The sequence below is a fragment of the Eurytemora carolleeae genome, unplaced genomic scaffold (assembly GCF_000591075.1).
Source record: "Eurytemora carolleeae unplaced genomic scaffold, Eaff_2.0 scaffold45, whole genome shotgun sequence".
Classification (NCBI taxonomy): Eukaryota; Metazoa; Arthropoda; class Copepoda; order Calanoida; family Temoridae; genus Eurytemora; species Eurytemora carolleeae.
Genome location: NW_019396182.1, coordinates 75,542 through 90,622, shown reverse-complemented (window position 1 = coordinate 90,622; position 15,081 = coordinate 75,542). Strand labels below are relative to the sequence as shown.

Below are 15,081 nucleotides of genomic sequence, written 5' to 3'. Positions count from 1 at the left end.
ACATTCCATCACGTTCTTTTTGAAGGTATTGTAAACGTGACCCCCAATTCATGCAACGGTAACATTTAGACCTAATCTAATCTAAAATGTGGTTTCCTCTCTCAAAAATTCATATTTTTGAATTTTACAGAGTTATGTAATCAGAAATAATGAAGTAAATAACAAGAATTTAACACTTTTAGTGATTAAATTCTAGAAAAATGGGTGCTGTCGGATTTCTGACAATGTACTTGAATAAAATAATACCTCGGGAAGTCCAACCATTCTGGATGTCCAAACTCATTTCCAATAAAGTTCAGATAACCTTCTCCAGCCAATCCATGAGTTACCAGACGGATCATCTGTCCAACACAAATAAATTATTTAATAAAGAGAGAAATTATTAAGTTCAATCCAAAATCAAACCAAAAGCATTTTTTTCTTCCGAGTGAAATTATAAACTTAATTACAATTAAGATTGGTTTATCTTGTGAACACTTTTTTCAAATACCTTATGCAGAGCTAATCCTCTCTGTACAACATCGCTTGCTGGTTCATTTAATCCCATACCAGTGTACATATCCTATATTCATAATTTGCTGGTAAAATTTAAATTAGGAGGCAAGAGATAAAGTCATTATCAGTAATTACAAATAAAAATACCATCTTTATTTTAAAATTGGGGTGAAACGATCAAAATATAAATATCGTTTGTATTAATTTTATAGTTAAGTACTGTACCTTATCCATAAGCCAAAAAGCAATGGTTTTGTCACCAACGAGTGCCTGGTCATGTGATTCACAATATCCAATACAGGCCTCCTTCCATCTTCTGTTAATTATATTTTACGATTTAATCCAACTATTTTAAAATAAACATAAAACCTTGATTTTCCAATTTAAGACCACAATTAAATTTTAAAGCTCAAAGATTTTCTTGCAAGCCAAAATACTAAATATTCTTTGTGATGTTCATTAAGAGTCTAGTTTAAATCGCACATTTTTCTTTCTTTTCCGTAGAATGTAGGCATGGAGGCTTACTTGTAAATAAACTATATCACAATAAGTCGCCTTGTGTATAAAGTGTATATTCGTCCGTTAATAAATGGTAACAAAACAATTCTGAAAAAGGAAATTGAGTTTAATTCAATTTATTTATTGCGTTTTATGTGTTTTTTTCTGGGTTAAAACTAAAGCATGCATTAATAAATCGTTTTATTACGCTTTATGACTTGATTTTCATCAGTTTTGACCTTTATGAGCATAAACTCATAATTCTATCATGAAATTAAAAATGTTGATATTGGGAGTACTTTTAAATATGTGAACAATACCCTTTAAGTCAGGTTATATTTTATTAATTTTATTAACACTTGTTCGTGTCCTAAAAATTGATTTTTTAAAGATCGTGCTCAATGTGCGTCCTCATTACCAATCATAATCAGTGATTGCGCATAAGTACCTTCTTTTTTGAACTGGAAAAATTATTTTATTTACTTATTTACTATTGGGGAAATAAAGTCATGTATGAAAGTAATAAATGAAAGTTTGTAAAACAAAAACAATAAGTTACATTTTATCATAAGAATAGCCACCTGTTGGTAAGAGTATGAACAATATAATCCAGATTCCAGTCCTCATCACTCTGCTCCTAAAACACAAAGGTTGAAAAAAGAAAAGTTTAAAGGAAGGATGAGAGAAAGAAAAGGGAACCTGAAATTTTTGAGAACGGAGGAAGAAGGAAAAGAAGTTAAAACAAAGAAACAAGAAAATAGGAGTATAGAAGAACGGAAGCGCAATAAAGAAGGATGAAAATGGAGAATGAAGATGACTGAGATGAGATTTTAAGGAACACCAAAAAGTGAAAAAAAATCACCTTTAAAATCTTGATCCACATATCCGGTACTGCCATTGCTAGCCTGTAATCAAACCCAGTTCCCCCTTCAGTTACTGGTCTACAGAGTGCTGGCATACCACTAAATAATTTCATTTCTCTAATGCTTAAAAAGATTTTTAAATATCGAAAATTTAAACACCTAGAAGTGTTAAAAAACGTTTAACACAGCACATATCTTAATACGAACATTTGTCAAAAAATTTTTGACACTTTTAGTGTAAATTTTGTTTAAGAAGTTGTTTTATCATAGGTTTTAATGAAAAAAAGATAAAAAAAATTTAAATTAGATATTCTTGACTTTTGCAAAACATTTTGTCAAGCTATATTTATGTAAAATTCAAGCCGTACAAAATATTGAATTAGTAACCTGACATCCTCTGCAATAGTAATCCCATCCTCAAGACACTTGTGTACTGTGATAAATTAACAATATGTATTATGCACTATCAAAGCTATTGGATTTAAAAAAAGAAAATTTGAAAGAAATTTGAAAAAAAGAAGATAAGAGAAAAACGTTTAAATTGTAATTAAGGAGTCTATATAAATCTTCTATCCTTAGTGGTTTAAAACAAAATATGAAACTAAAAACTCAGTCGCAGCCAATGATTGTAGAACCAAAAACGGGCTTGAGGGTTTGTTTACATTTTACTGTGCGGTATTGGAAGAGCTTATCAACTAGAAACAACAGCAAGAATAGCAGAGGCATATGGTGTAACGGAGCAGTAAGCAGGGCAATGTTCCTAATGTTGATTGTTTAGGTCACATTAAATTGATAACAAACCCAATCCATCTCTCCTTAGTTCCAGTATACCTTGATCACAGAAAGGTATTCTCAAGTTTTCACCCCCCCCCCCCCCCCCCCCCGTTTCTCTCAGGTTCTCATACCACCTCAGCACAAAAGAACCAAAATATGTTTTTCTGTATTAGCGTATAAAAATCTTGATATATAAAATATATATTAAATGCCTAGATGGTTTGCTAGCATGAGGTAGACGAGAGCCTCTGTATCTGTATTTAATCCAAAGTATTCATTATAATCTCCTGAAAACCCTTGTCCTAAACCTCGGTTATGATAAAGCATACTCGTCACACCGTCAAACCTAAACATTTTAAAGTAAAAGATTTCAAAATTAAAAGTAATATTTAAAATAAAATTCTAATCAAATCTTAAAGTGAGTGTTCGCGAAAAATTAAAGGGGGTATAGGCTTAATGCGATAAAAAGCGTTTTGATCGCTACTAATCTTACTTCTATCTGTTGCGTCTATAAGGAGAAAATTGTTAAAGACGTCTCATACCGAAGAACGTAGCGCCCATACAAATTGAGAAAATTGCAACATACGACTTAGACCGTAAAAAAATCAATTTAATTTCAAATAAATCATTCCCTTTAAAAAACAGTTTAAAAATTTCACCTGAATCCATCAAACCCGTATTCTTCAATCCATAATCTCAGATTAGAGAGCAGAAACCTGCAGAACAGTCCAGATGTATGAGAAGAAAAAAGTAGAAAATATTCTGGAATTTGACGAATTTTAGCTATTAATCTCGTTTTTCTCTCAATAATCTAGCTTGGAAGTCTGATAATCTTTCATTTTCTTACAAAGGTTTTCTAATATTTCGTCTTTTCATTTTAGTATAGCTATATTTCATCATTTCAAAGGTCAACCCGTTAATCTTCCGTCTGTGCATTGAAGAATTTTTGTTACAATTTTCGTAAAAGTCTAGTCCTTTCTCTTCATCCTAGTACGAAATATCAGACAATTGGGAAACATAATTTAGACAAATTCAAACAAAGATATTTTTCTATCAATAATCATCAGCTGTTCTTATCACCGGATTGATGTTAGAAAAACAATGAAAATTGAGGCAACTCCAGAGTTATTTTACCTTAGTGTTTCCCAGTTAGTGTAGTTGAATAGCCTGGAGTCCCAAAGCTCGTGATTACCCCTGAAATATTTAATGAAATATCATTTCGACTTCGCATGCTTTGCAGTGTTACCAGTTATTGCCTTTACAGTTCAAATTTACTCATTCAGGTTGTCTTTATTTAACTTTCCGTAGATAAAACAGTTTCCTCAAAAACCAAAGTATTTTAAGCCGCACTGTAGGAGAAAATATATCGTTTTATACTCTAGTACCAAGTTCCACTATGGATACATTACTCTAGTACCTGGTTCCATTATGGATATATTACTCTAGTACCTGGTTCCACTATGGATTTATTACTCTATTATATGGTTCCACTATGGATATTTTACTCTATTACATGGTTCCACTATAGATATATTACTCTAGTACCTGGTTACACTATGGATTAGCCTAGTACCTGTCTGGTTCCACTATGGATATATTACTCTAGTACCTGGTTCCACTATGGATATATTACTCTAGTACCTGGTTCCACTATGGATATATTACTCTAGTACCTGGTTCCACTATGGATATATTACTCTAGTACCTGGTTCCACTATGAATGTAATACCCTAGTACCTGGTTCCAATATGGATTTATTACTCTATTACATGGTTCCACTATGGATATATTACTCTAGTACCTGGTTCCACTATGGATATATTACTTTAGTACCTGGTTCCATTTTAAATATATTACTCTAGTACCTGGTTCAACTATGGATATATTACTTTAGTACCTGGTTCCACTTTAGATATATTACTCTAGTACCTGGTTCCACTTTAGATATATTACTCTAGTACCTTGTTCCACTTTAGATATATTACTCTAGTACCTGGTTCCACTATGGATATACTACTCTTGTTTCTGGTTCCACTTTAGATATATTACTCTAGTACCTGGTTCCACTTTAGATATATTACTCTAGTACCTGGTTCCACTAATGATATATTACTCTAGTGCCTGGTTCCACTTTAGATATATTATTCTAGTACCTGGTTCCACTTTAGATATATTACTGTAGTACCTGGTTCCACTTTAGATATATTACTCTAGTACCTGGTTCCACTTTAGATATATTACTCTAGTACCTGGTTCCACTATGGATATATTACTCTAGTACCTGGTTCCACTATGGATATACTACTCTAGTACCTGGTTCCACTATAGATATATTACTCTAGTGCCTGGTTCCACTATGGATATATTACTCTAGTACCTGGTTCCACTATGGATATACTACTCTAGTACCTGGTTCCACTTTAGATATATTACTCTAGTACCTGGTTCCACTATGAAAATATCCTGCATCACTTCCATCCCACATATTCAACCCATCACTAAGTGCAGAAACAATAACTTAGAGAAGATTGAAGTTAAATATTCACAAAGGGTAAATTAGTTAAAATTGTGGTCAGTGGCTCATTAACGACCTCTTCCTAGGTGCAACTTGGTATTTTGTGGGAAGGGGGGCAGAAAAAATAGAATGGTGTAAAATTCGCGATTTTCTTTCGAGACTTTCAATCTTACGTGGTTTCACGATTTGTAATGCATTTGCTTTGTATATTTTCCTTTTTCAAATTTTTTAGAGGATAGGGGGGCTGTCTCACTAACCTAATTGCATCCCTCGACGTTTTAGACTTATTCTTTTGTCTAAAAAAAATTAATGCAAGTATTTGTAGAATTTAGATGAAGACTATTAAATGTCGTCTTAAGTGTTTCAGTATTCTTTATTTAAAAATGTTAATGTTTCGCTGCCTAACATTTTTACTGGCATGACTATGGACGACGTCAAGAAGAACAGTGAGGCCTAGGCGATGTGCTTCATCAACAAGAGCTTTCAGTTCGTCAGGCGTCCCGTACCGGGAGGAGGGGGCAAAAAAACTGGTCACCTACATTAACAAATTTGTTTTCACCCAGTTTACACAGGTTCTAAGGATAACTTTTTTATTGCATAAAAAATATTTGTTTCATTAATAATATTCTGTATTTTGTAGAGAATATATATATATATTCTCTACAAAAAAAATGGAAACCCTAGTTCTGCCCCGTCTCCTTATACAAATACTCGTATAATAATTCCTGTTTCTTTGCCTTTGATTATAAAAACACTATTTAAAGGTCTAAACTGAAGAAATAAAACTTAGGGTCGGATTCTGAAGTAAATCTGGTCTGTTTTGCACTCTTGCAGCATTGTTTAGCTTGTATATTTCACTCAATAATTGGCAAAACGTACTAGAAAAAGCATGATCTTAAAAAAGATTTCATCGTTTTATGCTCAAGATAATATTTTCAATGCTTATTTTTTGTGATATTCTACCATTTTTGGAGCTTTGAAAAAAATCACTTCATGTCTGCCAATGACATGTAGAATCCGACCTTATAGTTTTATTTGTTCAGTTTAGACCTCTATATGGTGTTTTTAAGAGAAATTGTTAGGCAAATGGGAATACGGAATTATTAGATGAGAATTTACATATCAAAACAGGGGCAAATCTCGGATACTCAATTATCTTTTTATGATGTACACAAAATATTTCGTTCTTTTCGTAATTATTTTGCCTAAGGTACCTGGGAGAACCCTCAAAGGTTAAATTTTTTTGTACAATTTAATTTATCTTAAAACCCTACATTTGACTAGTGTGATGTTAAACCTCATATTTGGATTTCTGAATGTACATAGATTGGTTTATATTTCCAGTTCCTACCTGATATCCAAAACTACCATAGTACGCATGCTCCATAATAGCCATAAGTTGTATCGTATTGTACCCTAGCTTAGCTATCCGTGGCAGTACATTCTAAAACCAGAGTTTCATCTAGTGTTAGAACAAGAATGTTGTTTTCATAAAACACAGGATTTTTCAATTACAATCTAATTTAATTTTCATTAGAAACACTGTAGATCATTTTTGAAGATATTTTATTTTAGTATTTCTCAATTGTACAAATGTACCGTTTTTGACTCAGTGTTAAAGAAAAATTAATGTATTTAAAGAAGAAGTACTTAATGAAGGAGTACTTATTGAAGAAGTACTTAACAAGTGAGTACTTAACGAAGAAGTATAAGAAGTATTTCAATAAGTATGTTAAGCAGTATTTTAATAAGTATGTAAAGAAGTATGTATAGAAGTGTATAAAGAAGTATGTAAAGAAGTATGTAAAGAAGTATGTAAAGAAGTATATAAAGAAGTATGTAAAGAAGTATGTAAAAAAGTATGTAAACAAGTATGTAAAGAAGTATGAAAAGAAGTAAAGTATGTAAAGAAGTATTTTTAGAAGTTTGTAAAGAAGTATGTAAAGAAGTATGTAAAGAAGTATGTAAAGAAGTTTGTAAAGAAGTTTGTAAAGAAGTATGCAAATAAGTACTTCTAGTATTCTTGAAGTTTTTAAAGAGTATTTAATGAAGGAGTATATTTTGTAAGAACACTAGAATAAAATTTCCCTGCGTAAAATCAGTATAAGTGTTCACTTTTCCCTCACATGAGGAAATTCCAACATGGCTCTCGTAAACTCTGCAAAAAATAACATTTTATCAAATAATCAAGACAATGATAAAGCCCTTTAGTTACCTGATACTCTTGTGTTTGTGAGGTCTAGGATGTTTGAACTTGTAACTGGTTTCAGGATTCCAGAAATGTTGAACATATGATACACCTATAAATACACAATAAAGGTTGGGAAAGAATACACGATTGATAACATTTTATCAACGATATATTCTTTTTTTTAATAAAAGGGAAACAATCGTTTCGAATGTTCATAACGACTTACAACAAATTTAACCTTTCAACGTTTTTGCTGAAAACTCATATAACAAGGAACCAAATGATTTAATCAAAACTTTACCTTCAAAATCTTGTTTTTCTCTTGGAGGTTGAAGAACATAGTTTGCCCAAGGAGAGATTCTGTCTTCATTATTCACGAGTATCTTTACTTTCTATAAAAATATTGAAAAATACTGTGTGAATAGAAAAATGACAGAATTAACTAAGTTATTAGTTGTGTATGGAAATAATAAAATCTGCAGACTGCAAAGGCATGATTTCAAAAATTACCAAAGACTAGATTCCCACTTCCTTGAAATAATATTTACTTGGCGGCCCCTGGATAAATAATATTTACTTGGCGGCCCCTGGATAAATAATGTTTATTGAATTGTCTGTTGGTAGCAGTTCATTCAAGCAATTGAAAGATTCTCATAAAACTAGCAAAATCAATCTTTTATTACAATTTGACACAAACAAAAATCATTACCGATTTGACATTTTCACTTTTGGCAGTGTCTTAGAAAGACCAATATACATTGTAGTCGAGCGCTTTAATTGCAGCAAATACATTGAATTCTCCTTTTTAATATTCAATATTATACGGTTTACCTGTAAATGTTTAATAGCCGGGGATCCATCACTGTCTGGTTTCAATACAAGCTGCCATCTACCAGATAAAATATATATCGATTAGAGATGCCATATTAGGTTTTAGATAATAGAAATCGCTCTTCGCTAAACGTGTATGGGATGCTGCTGTGTTCTTTCGAGAGTAATTTCGAGAGCAACTGTTCAATTTAAAATTAACTGACTCCATTGAATAAACTGAGAACAGAAAAATCATGCGATTTAGTTTACATTTTTTAACTATGCGATTTAGTTCATATGTATTTCTCCCTTTTTAAGATAATGTTTTTAAAGGTCGTCATTCTTAATGTGGTTTTAACTTGCTACATTTGATCAAACGTTTTTCAGCTAAAACTAATGTACCCAATTTTTAGCGTCTCAAAATGAACAATATTTTTTAATAGATTTCAACAATTTTACTTTCCTAAACTAGCTGATGTACAAACGCTGCGTACATGTATTTAGACAAGGTCATTGTAACCATTATACGGGAATTAAAGTAGTTGGAATAACACAAAACATGCAAAAAATTGGCAATTGGTATTCTTTGCACAGTCTAGTGTACACTTTAAAAGCTGTATTTGCACTACTGCCAACTGCGAATATTCAGTACCTGCCGAAATCTAGTTTCTGAAAAGGATGTGAGGTTCTATTCCACTCGTTGAACTCTCCATAAAGATTAAGGGAGTGTGCTGCAGGAGCCCACTCTAACCAGGTTATACAACCAACAGAGGGAATATTTATCTACACAAAAACATTCAACATTTATTTATAGATGAAACAGTAGATAAATAAAAAGTTAAAAGACGACTTATCAAGAATGAATGAGTTAACCATGTTTTTTTTTTATTGCGAGTTTTCTTAAAAAGAGACTTTTTGATTTATTCTATATACCTGAAATAATGGAGTAAATTGTTAGAAATAAACACTTTTTTTATAATAATAATATTGTTAGCACGGGATCGTCGCGTTGTGAATAAGTTAAAAGATAAATTTTAAGCTTGACCGAGATTAAGAATTAAAAAAAAGGGATTAAAACATAAATTAAGTTTATGAACAAGCTTAAAATTGATAAATCGAGTTATTAAGAAATGGGAATTAATTCATGAATATTGCTTAAATATAATGTTGAACGTTGTTGATCAAACTTAAGAGTAGATGTTGATGAAAATTTGGTTCATGCATATTGAGATAAAAGTTGAGATATTTTGAATTATATCAGAAAAGTACCTGTGGCCCGAACTGTTTATATCCTGAGGAAAAATTATCCAGTCCTCCTTCCACTTTTTCTATCTGAGTTAGAAAATCTTCGAAATTTCCATACCTAGAAAATGTGTAAGGTGAGTGATTAATTTGAAATATGTATTTATCATTCAAATAGTAAGCCAAGACGTAAAATGACCATTTCTTTTCTATATTTAGAAGTTTAAAAAGTTTAAAATCTGACAAAATAGATTGCCCTAAGATTGACACTTTTTTCTGAGTAGTTTAAAAATATTATGAGAAACCGTGATATAGAAAACAGAAAAATATCTTGAAAACTATACTCCATCCCGTTAACCTCTTTAACAATATTGGCTAGCTGGAAAACTTTCTTGTAATCGGTTTAGCATTACTGGCCTAGTTTATCGCTAATTTAATCATCTGTATTACCATTATAATAGCGTTAATGGCTGGCCCATTTGGGAGAAATTAATATTTTAAAATTTTACGTGCTTTTAACATCTGACTGAATTAAACAATGTCTTGCAAGTTGTAGTTGGGGCTTTATAAGAAAAATTTCCACCTTCGCCTGATCTCACGTTCATGATCCCTAAGGTATCCGTCTCTCTCCAGGAGTAGTTCTAGATCAGGAACCTGGACCTGACTAGCTCCTCCCTTCTTCTCCTGCAGGGGATCATACCAATCCATTTTTTCTAAAAATTACGAAGAAATATAATTTGAAATGCAGTTAGATCAGATGACGTATATATAAGAAGCTATCCCGATTTTTACAAGAGGATTAAGTACCATAAGAGACGAAAATGCAAAAGGGGGCGCCAAATCTTTTCCCCTCGCCCCTCCATTTTGTCTATACAGGCATAATTTGCTTCCTCTAAATTACTATTATTTGATAAAAATGAGTTTGAACAGAAATTTTTGGAAGACGACTTTCAAAGAAATCGACTAATTGTATCCCATAGTTGTACACTATGTAGTTGTGTATGGACATGATGCAGTCTATTGAGTCTATTTCATTTAATTAATTGATAAGATTTGTATTTTATCTATTTCAGAGGACCAACACATTCACATGGATTTGCTTTAATCTTGAATGAAAATATTGGTAACACTTTTTGTCGGCATATTACAAATATATAATTGCACTTTGCCATGCATGATCCGTAATTACGTATGCATGCTAAACATAATATATATATAACAGTATACCAGTCTCACAATGATCATCATCGACTCTACAATCTTTGCGGTGATCACTGATCAGCGATGAGAAAGTATCCTTTGATCTTGAAATAAACTTGAACTTCAGAACACAAATATCTACCGTTTACTAGAGAATATCACGTTTTCTTGAACATCATACAAATCTCAAAATGAAGTCGACCGCCTAGCAACACAATCTAGATCCTTATTCTTGTCAAATATCATTTGATCCTGGAACACATTTACACCGACTGTACACTAAGCAGGTTAAAAACTGTGAAAGATTTTCCCCTGTTTCTAGATCTTGATTCTGCGCTGTTGCTCAGCAAACCTCGAACTTAGAGTATTGAATTTGAGCTAATAGAGATACAGGGACCTTAATGTACTAGTTCATTACCTGTTGTAATTCAATCACATTTTAAAATTATATATATAACGTAAGTTAATGGGTATTTCTATGTATGTAATTCTCTAGAAATACTGAGGTTGCCAAGAGCTAAAGAATGTTTCTATAAACTCCAAGTACTATATATATGTCCGGTTAAACTCGTTTTACAAACGCAGTTCACATAACAGGGACTTAAAAAATAGGGGGTTGATACGCAGGGGTGCAGTTGAGAAAACCTATGAAATTTTTAGAAACATAACAAATCTTATCCTTCCCACATCAATCCTGAAGGGGGAAAATCGTGGGGCACTGGGACGTTTTGCCGTAGAAAAAGTATGAATAAAAATTGACAAGTTGTGTTGCATTGGAATACGATATTAACACATTGGACAGTGTCACAGTAAGTTATTTTTTGCCATTTGACTTCTTGTGATGGGTTACGGGTTATAAAAGAATGTTTTTTTGGATAAGGATTAGCAGGGGCGTATACAGGACTTAAGTGAGGGGGAGGCTAGATTTATTTCGGAACAAAAAAAATCCAGATTTAGGAACAAAAAGGCGAAAAACAATTTTAAGATTTTTTCCTGTTTTGCACTAGGTTTTCTTCCCCCCCCCCCCCTCCCTGAATCCGGTAGGGGGGTTCGAAGGTCCTGCCACCCCCACCCTGTATCCGTCCCCTGATGATTAGGAGTTAACTATTGGATAGATCAATGAATGAAAAGGTATTGACTTTTGAGATATGAATATTAAAAAAGATTTACAGGGTAACCAAAAATACCGGGAATAGGGTTTGTCAGGCCATTTAATGGTTTAATCTTTAACAAGGCTTGAAAATGTGCCTGGAATACAGTTTTTAAGTTTAGAGGGGGTGTAAGAAATTCAATGCTGAGGGTTTGCGTCGTAAAGCTAAAATGGATGAGAGGATGAGAGGATATGGATGAGAGGATGAGGATGAGATTGATGATGAGAGGGTGAGAGGATGAGGATGAGAGGATGAGGATGAGAGGATGAGGATGAGAGGATGAGGATGAGAGGATGAGGATGAGAGGATGAGGATGAGAGGATAAGGATGAGAAAGGGTGAAGGGGTAAGTACGGTGAAGTTTGGAGAGTTTAAAGAGGTTGATGGGTGGTCCTTATGGAAAGTTTGTGTGTGCTTAAATCACGGGGGGGACACACACAAGGACATCATTGAACATACAATATAATCTGCATAATTAGAGGTTAGGAGAAAGATAAGTAGAGAGATACAGAGTTATCCACAAAGGAGGAACCTGTAATGACGACAAAAAACTTATTGAACTTATATCAATTTTAGAGTTTTTTGGACGTCTTTCTGAATTAATGTCTTTGATGTGACTATTTAATGATTATTAAAACGAAAAAAAAGACATGTACAGCTGCTGGAAACTGATAAAATACCCTACAGTCGTCTTTGAAGTCTCATTTTTTGTGGGGTAACTCTTATTTCTTTTCAATTGCCGCATTTCATAAATTCTTCTTCTGAAGTTTTTTTTTTACTTATTATCAGTTTACATGTTACATTCGACTATTCAATTTACGTAAGAATTATGAACAAATAGATATATCACAGTTCAGACTTATTTAAATCAAAAATAGGGTTCATTATTTCTTTTCTGTTTAGTTTACTGCTCTAAGTCTAATCTTTCCAAGCTGTTAGAAATTATGTCATTTTTATCAAAAAAACATTTTTCATCGGGTACATATTCTAACTTCTTGTATTTACTTACATCCTTGATTGTTTTAATTTATCTATTATTCTATCTTTTAACCAATTGTTTTGATATAAGCGTCGCATGAGTTTAAATGCCCTTTTAAACCGTGTAAAAAATAGACTAATCAGAACTCCATTGTTAAACTTTCCTTTATAAGTCTTGTCATGGTTGGTATGTATGGTTACTAGTAAAGGTTTGATTGCTCATTATATTTATGAATGCTCTGTATTAATTTTCCATAGTTCATATACCAGGTCACCTTTTGCTAAATAATCCTTCACAACCAAACAGTCAGTTCTTCGTGGGGTCAGATGGTCCCTGCAAATCATGATTACTTTTTAAAAATATTTTAATCTTAACCCCCATTTGATCTCCTTCTCGATCCAACCTTACCCCATCATTCCTCTGGGAAAATTATAGCCTTGTCCTACCGAACCTAAAGTTCGCATAATGTTAAGGAACGTCCTGTAAAATCTGAAATAATGATATTAAAAGGTAGCAAACTTATTCATTTCATCTCATGTAAATTTGCTTATAAGTCAGATAGGTGTGAAATTGGAAGTATATTTGGACTGTATAGAGAGTATATTGAGTAGGCTGTTACATGACTTTCAAACTTCCAGTGATAATCTGGACTTAAGTAGTTCATTCAATGACAGACTCTTTCTCTTCATCAAATTGATTTCTGACGTATTTCTACACTTTAGAATACCAAATGAACAATTTTAAAGAAAACCACAAGTGTGTGGGTGGTGGACCTGCATACTGTCATGTTTCGTGGGACACCCTGTATTTAAGTTACATCTTTATAAAAAAAAACTTGTTGCGTCTGAGGCTATGATGACGACCTAAAACTCTTCCAATATATATGACAATCTAAAGATTGAATTTGATATTCTACCAAAAAAAAGTCTGCAAATAGATAAGTGAATAGGTGCAAAGAACCATGAATGTAAGAAAAAACTGAATAAATTCCTAAAGTTTACAGTGTCCATTTTATGATGCCATCCATACGAATATGACCGTTAAGATAAGTTCTGAATTATTTAGTAATCAATCTTGTGCGTTGATCGAACTATATCCGGTTGTTCCCTATACCTTATGCAAATTAGTGGCTGGTATAATGTATATAGAGCGTATGATATGATGACTATATACACAAATTCCTGATTCTCTATGTTAACAACATATATGGAGTCCCATATTTAAACTATTATAATACGCGCAGTAAGCGTATTTATCTATTCAGGATCAAGGCTATACACTGCACTTATGCACAGAGAATTATTGGCATAAGGTGTGTGTGTGGGGGGGGGGGGGATATTTATAAATTATAATGCACAATTTCACGGAGATGTATATTTATAAGAAGTATGGAGTAAAGATGAAATATTATAAAAGAGAATATTTTTGTATAAATATTGTCTACGCAGCACAATAATATTTTTTAGGGCGTATAGGTTATAGAGTATTTGTGCAGGGAGTAAATGTTCTATAGTGGACGGAGAAGTATTTGTGTAGGGAGTAGTGACTATACAGTGGAAGGAGTATATAGTATTTGTGCAGGGAGTAAATGTTATATAGTGGAAGGAGTAGTATTTGAGTAGGGAGTTATTGTTAAATAGTGGAAGGAGTAGTATTTGTGTAGGGAGTAGAGGTTATATAGTTGAAGGAGTAGTATTTGTGTAGGGAGTAAAGGTTATATAGTGGAAGGGGTAGTATTTGTGTAGGGAGTAAAGGTTATATAGTTGAAGGAGTAGTATTTGTGTAGGAAGTAAAGGCTATATAGTGGAAGGAGTAGTATTTGTGTAGGAAGTAAAGATTATAAAGTGGAAGGAGTAGTATTTTTGTAGGAAGTAAAGATTATATAGTGGAAGGAGTAGTATTTTTGTAAGAAGTAAAGATTATATAGTGGAAGGAGTAGTATTTGTGTAAGAAGTAAAGATTATATAGTGGAAGGAGTAGTATTTTTGTAGGAAGTAAAGATTATATAGTGGAAGGAGCAGTATTTTTGTAGCAAGTAAAGATTATGTACAGTAGAAAAAGTAGTATTTGATTTGAGAGTAAAAGTTAGTGAGAGAGGAGGATAAAATTGTTAAGGCCAGGAGTAAGGGTTAGAAAAATTGATTGGGTAAATGGTATGATTATATTGATATTGATCAGTGTGTAAAGATTAGATAGGGTGGTAGGGAGTATTTAATGTAAAGAACAAATTAATATTAAGGGGGAGTACTTTAATCCCTTTGAACCGATATGTTTGATAACGATGATTTTTGGAAAATTCTACACCAGGCGGGTTTTCATAAATTCTTAAATAATTAAAACTAAGATATCTCCATCACCATTTTT

General features: G+C 32.6%; 1 protein-coding gene across 1 annotated transcript in view; it reads right to left on the bottom strand.

Annotated features, from left to right (window-relative positions):
- The window catches only part of LOC111697442 (1,4-alpha-glucan-branching enzyme), a gene marked incomplete in the record, with an annotated part of 18,344 nt that extends 8,216 nt beyond the window's left edge, over positions 1–10,128 (bottom strand). Inside the window, 19 exon segments of the mRNA XM_023467465.1 lie at positions 247–341; positions 491–562; positions 721–811; positions 1,575–1,630; positions 1,856–1,955; positions 2,244–2,289; positions 2,843–2,976; positions 3,290–3,346; positions 3,765–3,824; positions 5,072–5,128; positions 5,547–5,680; positions 6,497–6,589; positions 7,234–7,303; positions 7,361–7,445; positions 7,638–7,728; positions 8,168–8,225; positions 8,799–8,929; positions 9,416–9,509; positions 9,972–10,128. Coding sequence (XP_023323233.1) covers positions 247–341; positions 491–562; positions 721–811; positions 1,575–1,630; positions 1,856–1,955; positions 2,244–2,289; positions 2,843–2,976; positions 3,290–3,346; positions 3,765–3,824; positions 5,072–5,128; positions 5,547–5,680; positions 6,497–6,589; positions 7,234–7,303; positions 7,361–7,445; positions 7,638–7,728; positions 8,168–8,225; positions 8,799–8,929; positions 9,416–9,509; positions 9,972–10,096 — 1,649 coding nt within the window.
- Positions 10,129–15,081: the final 4,953 nt, after the last annotated feature.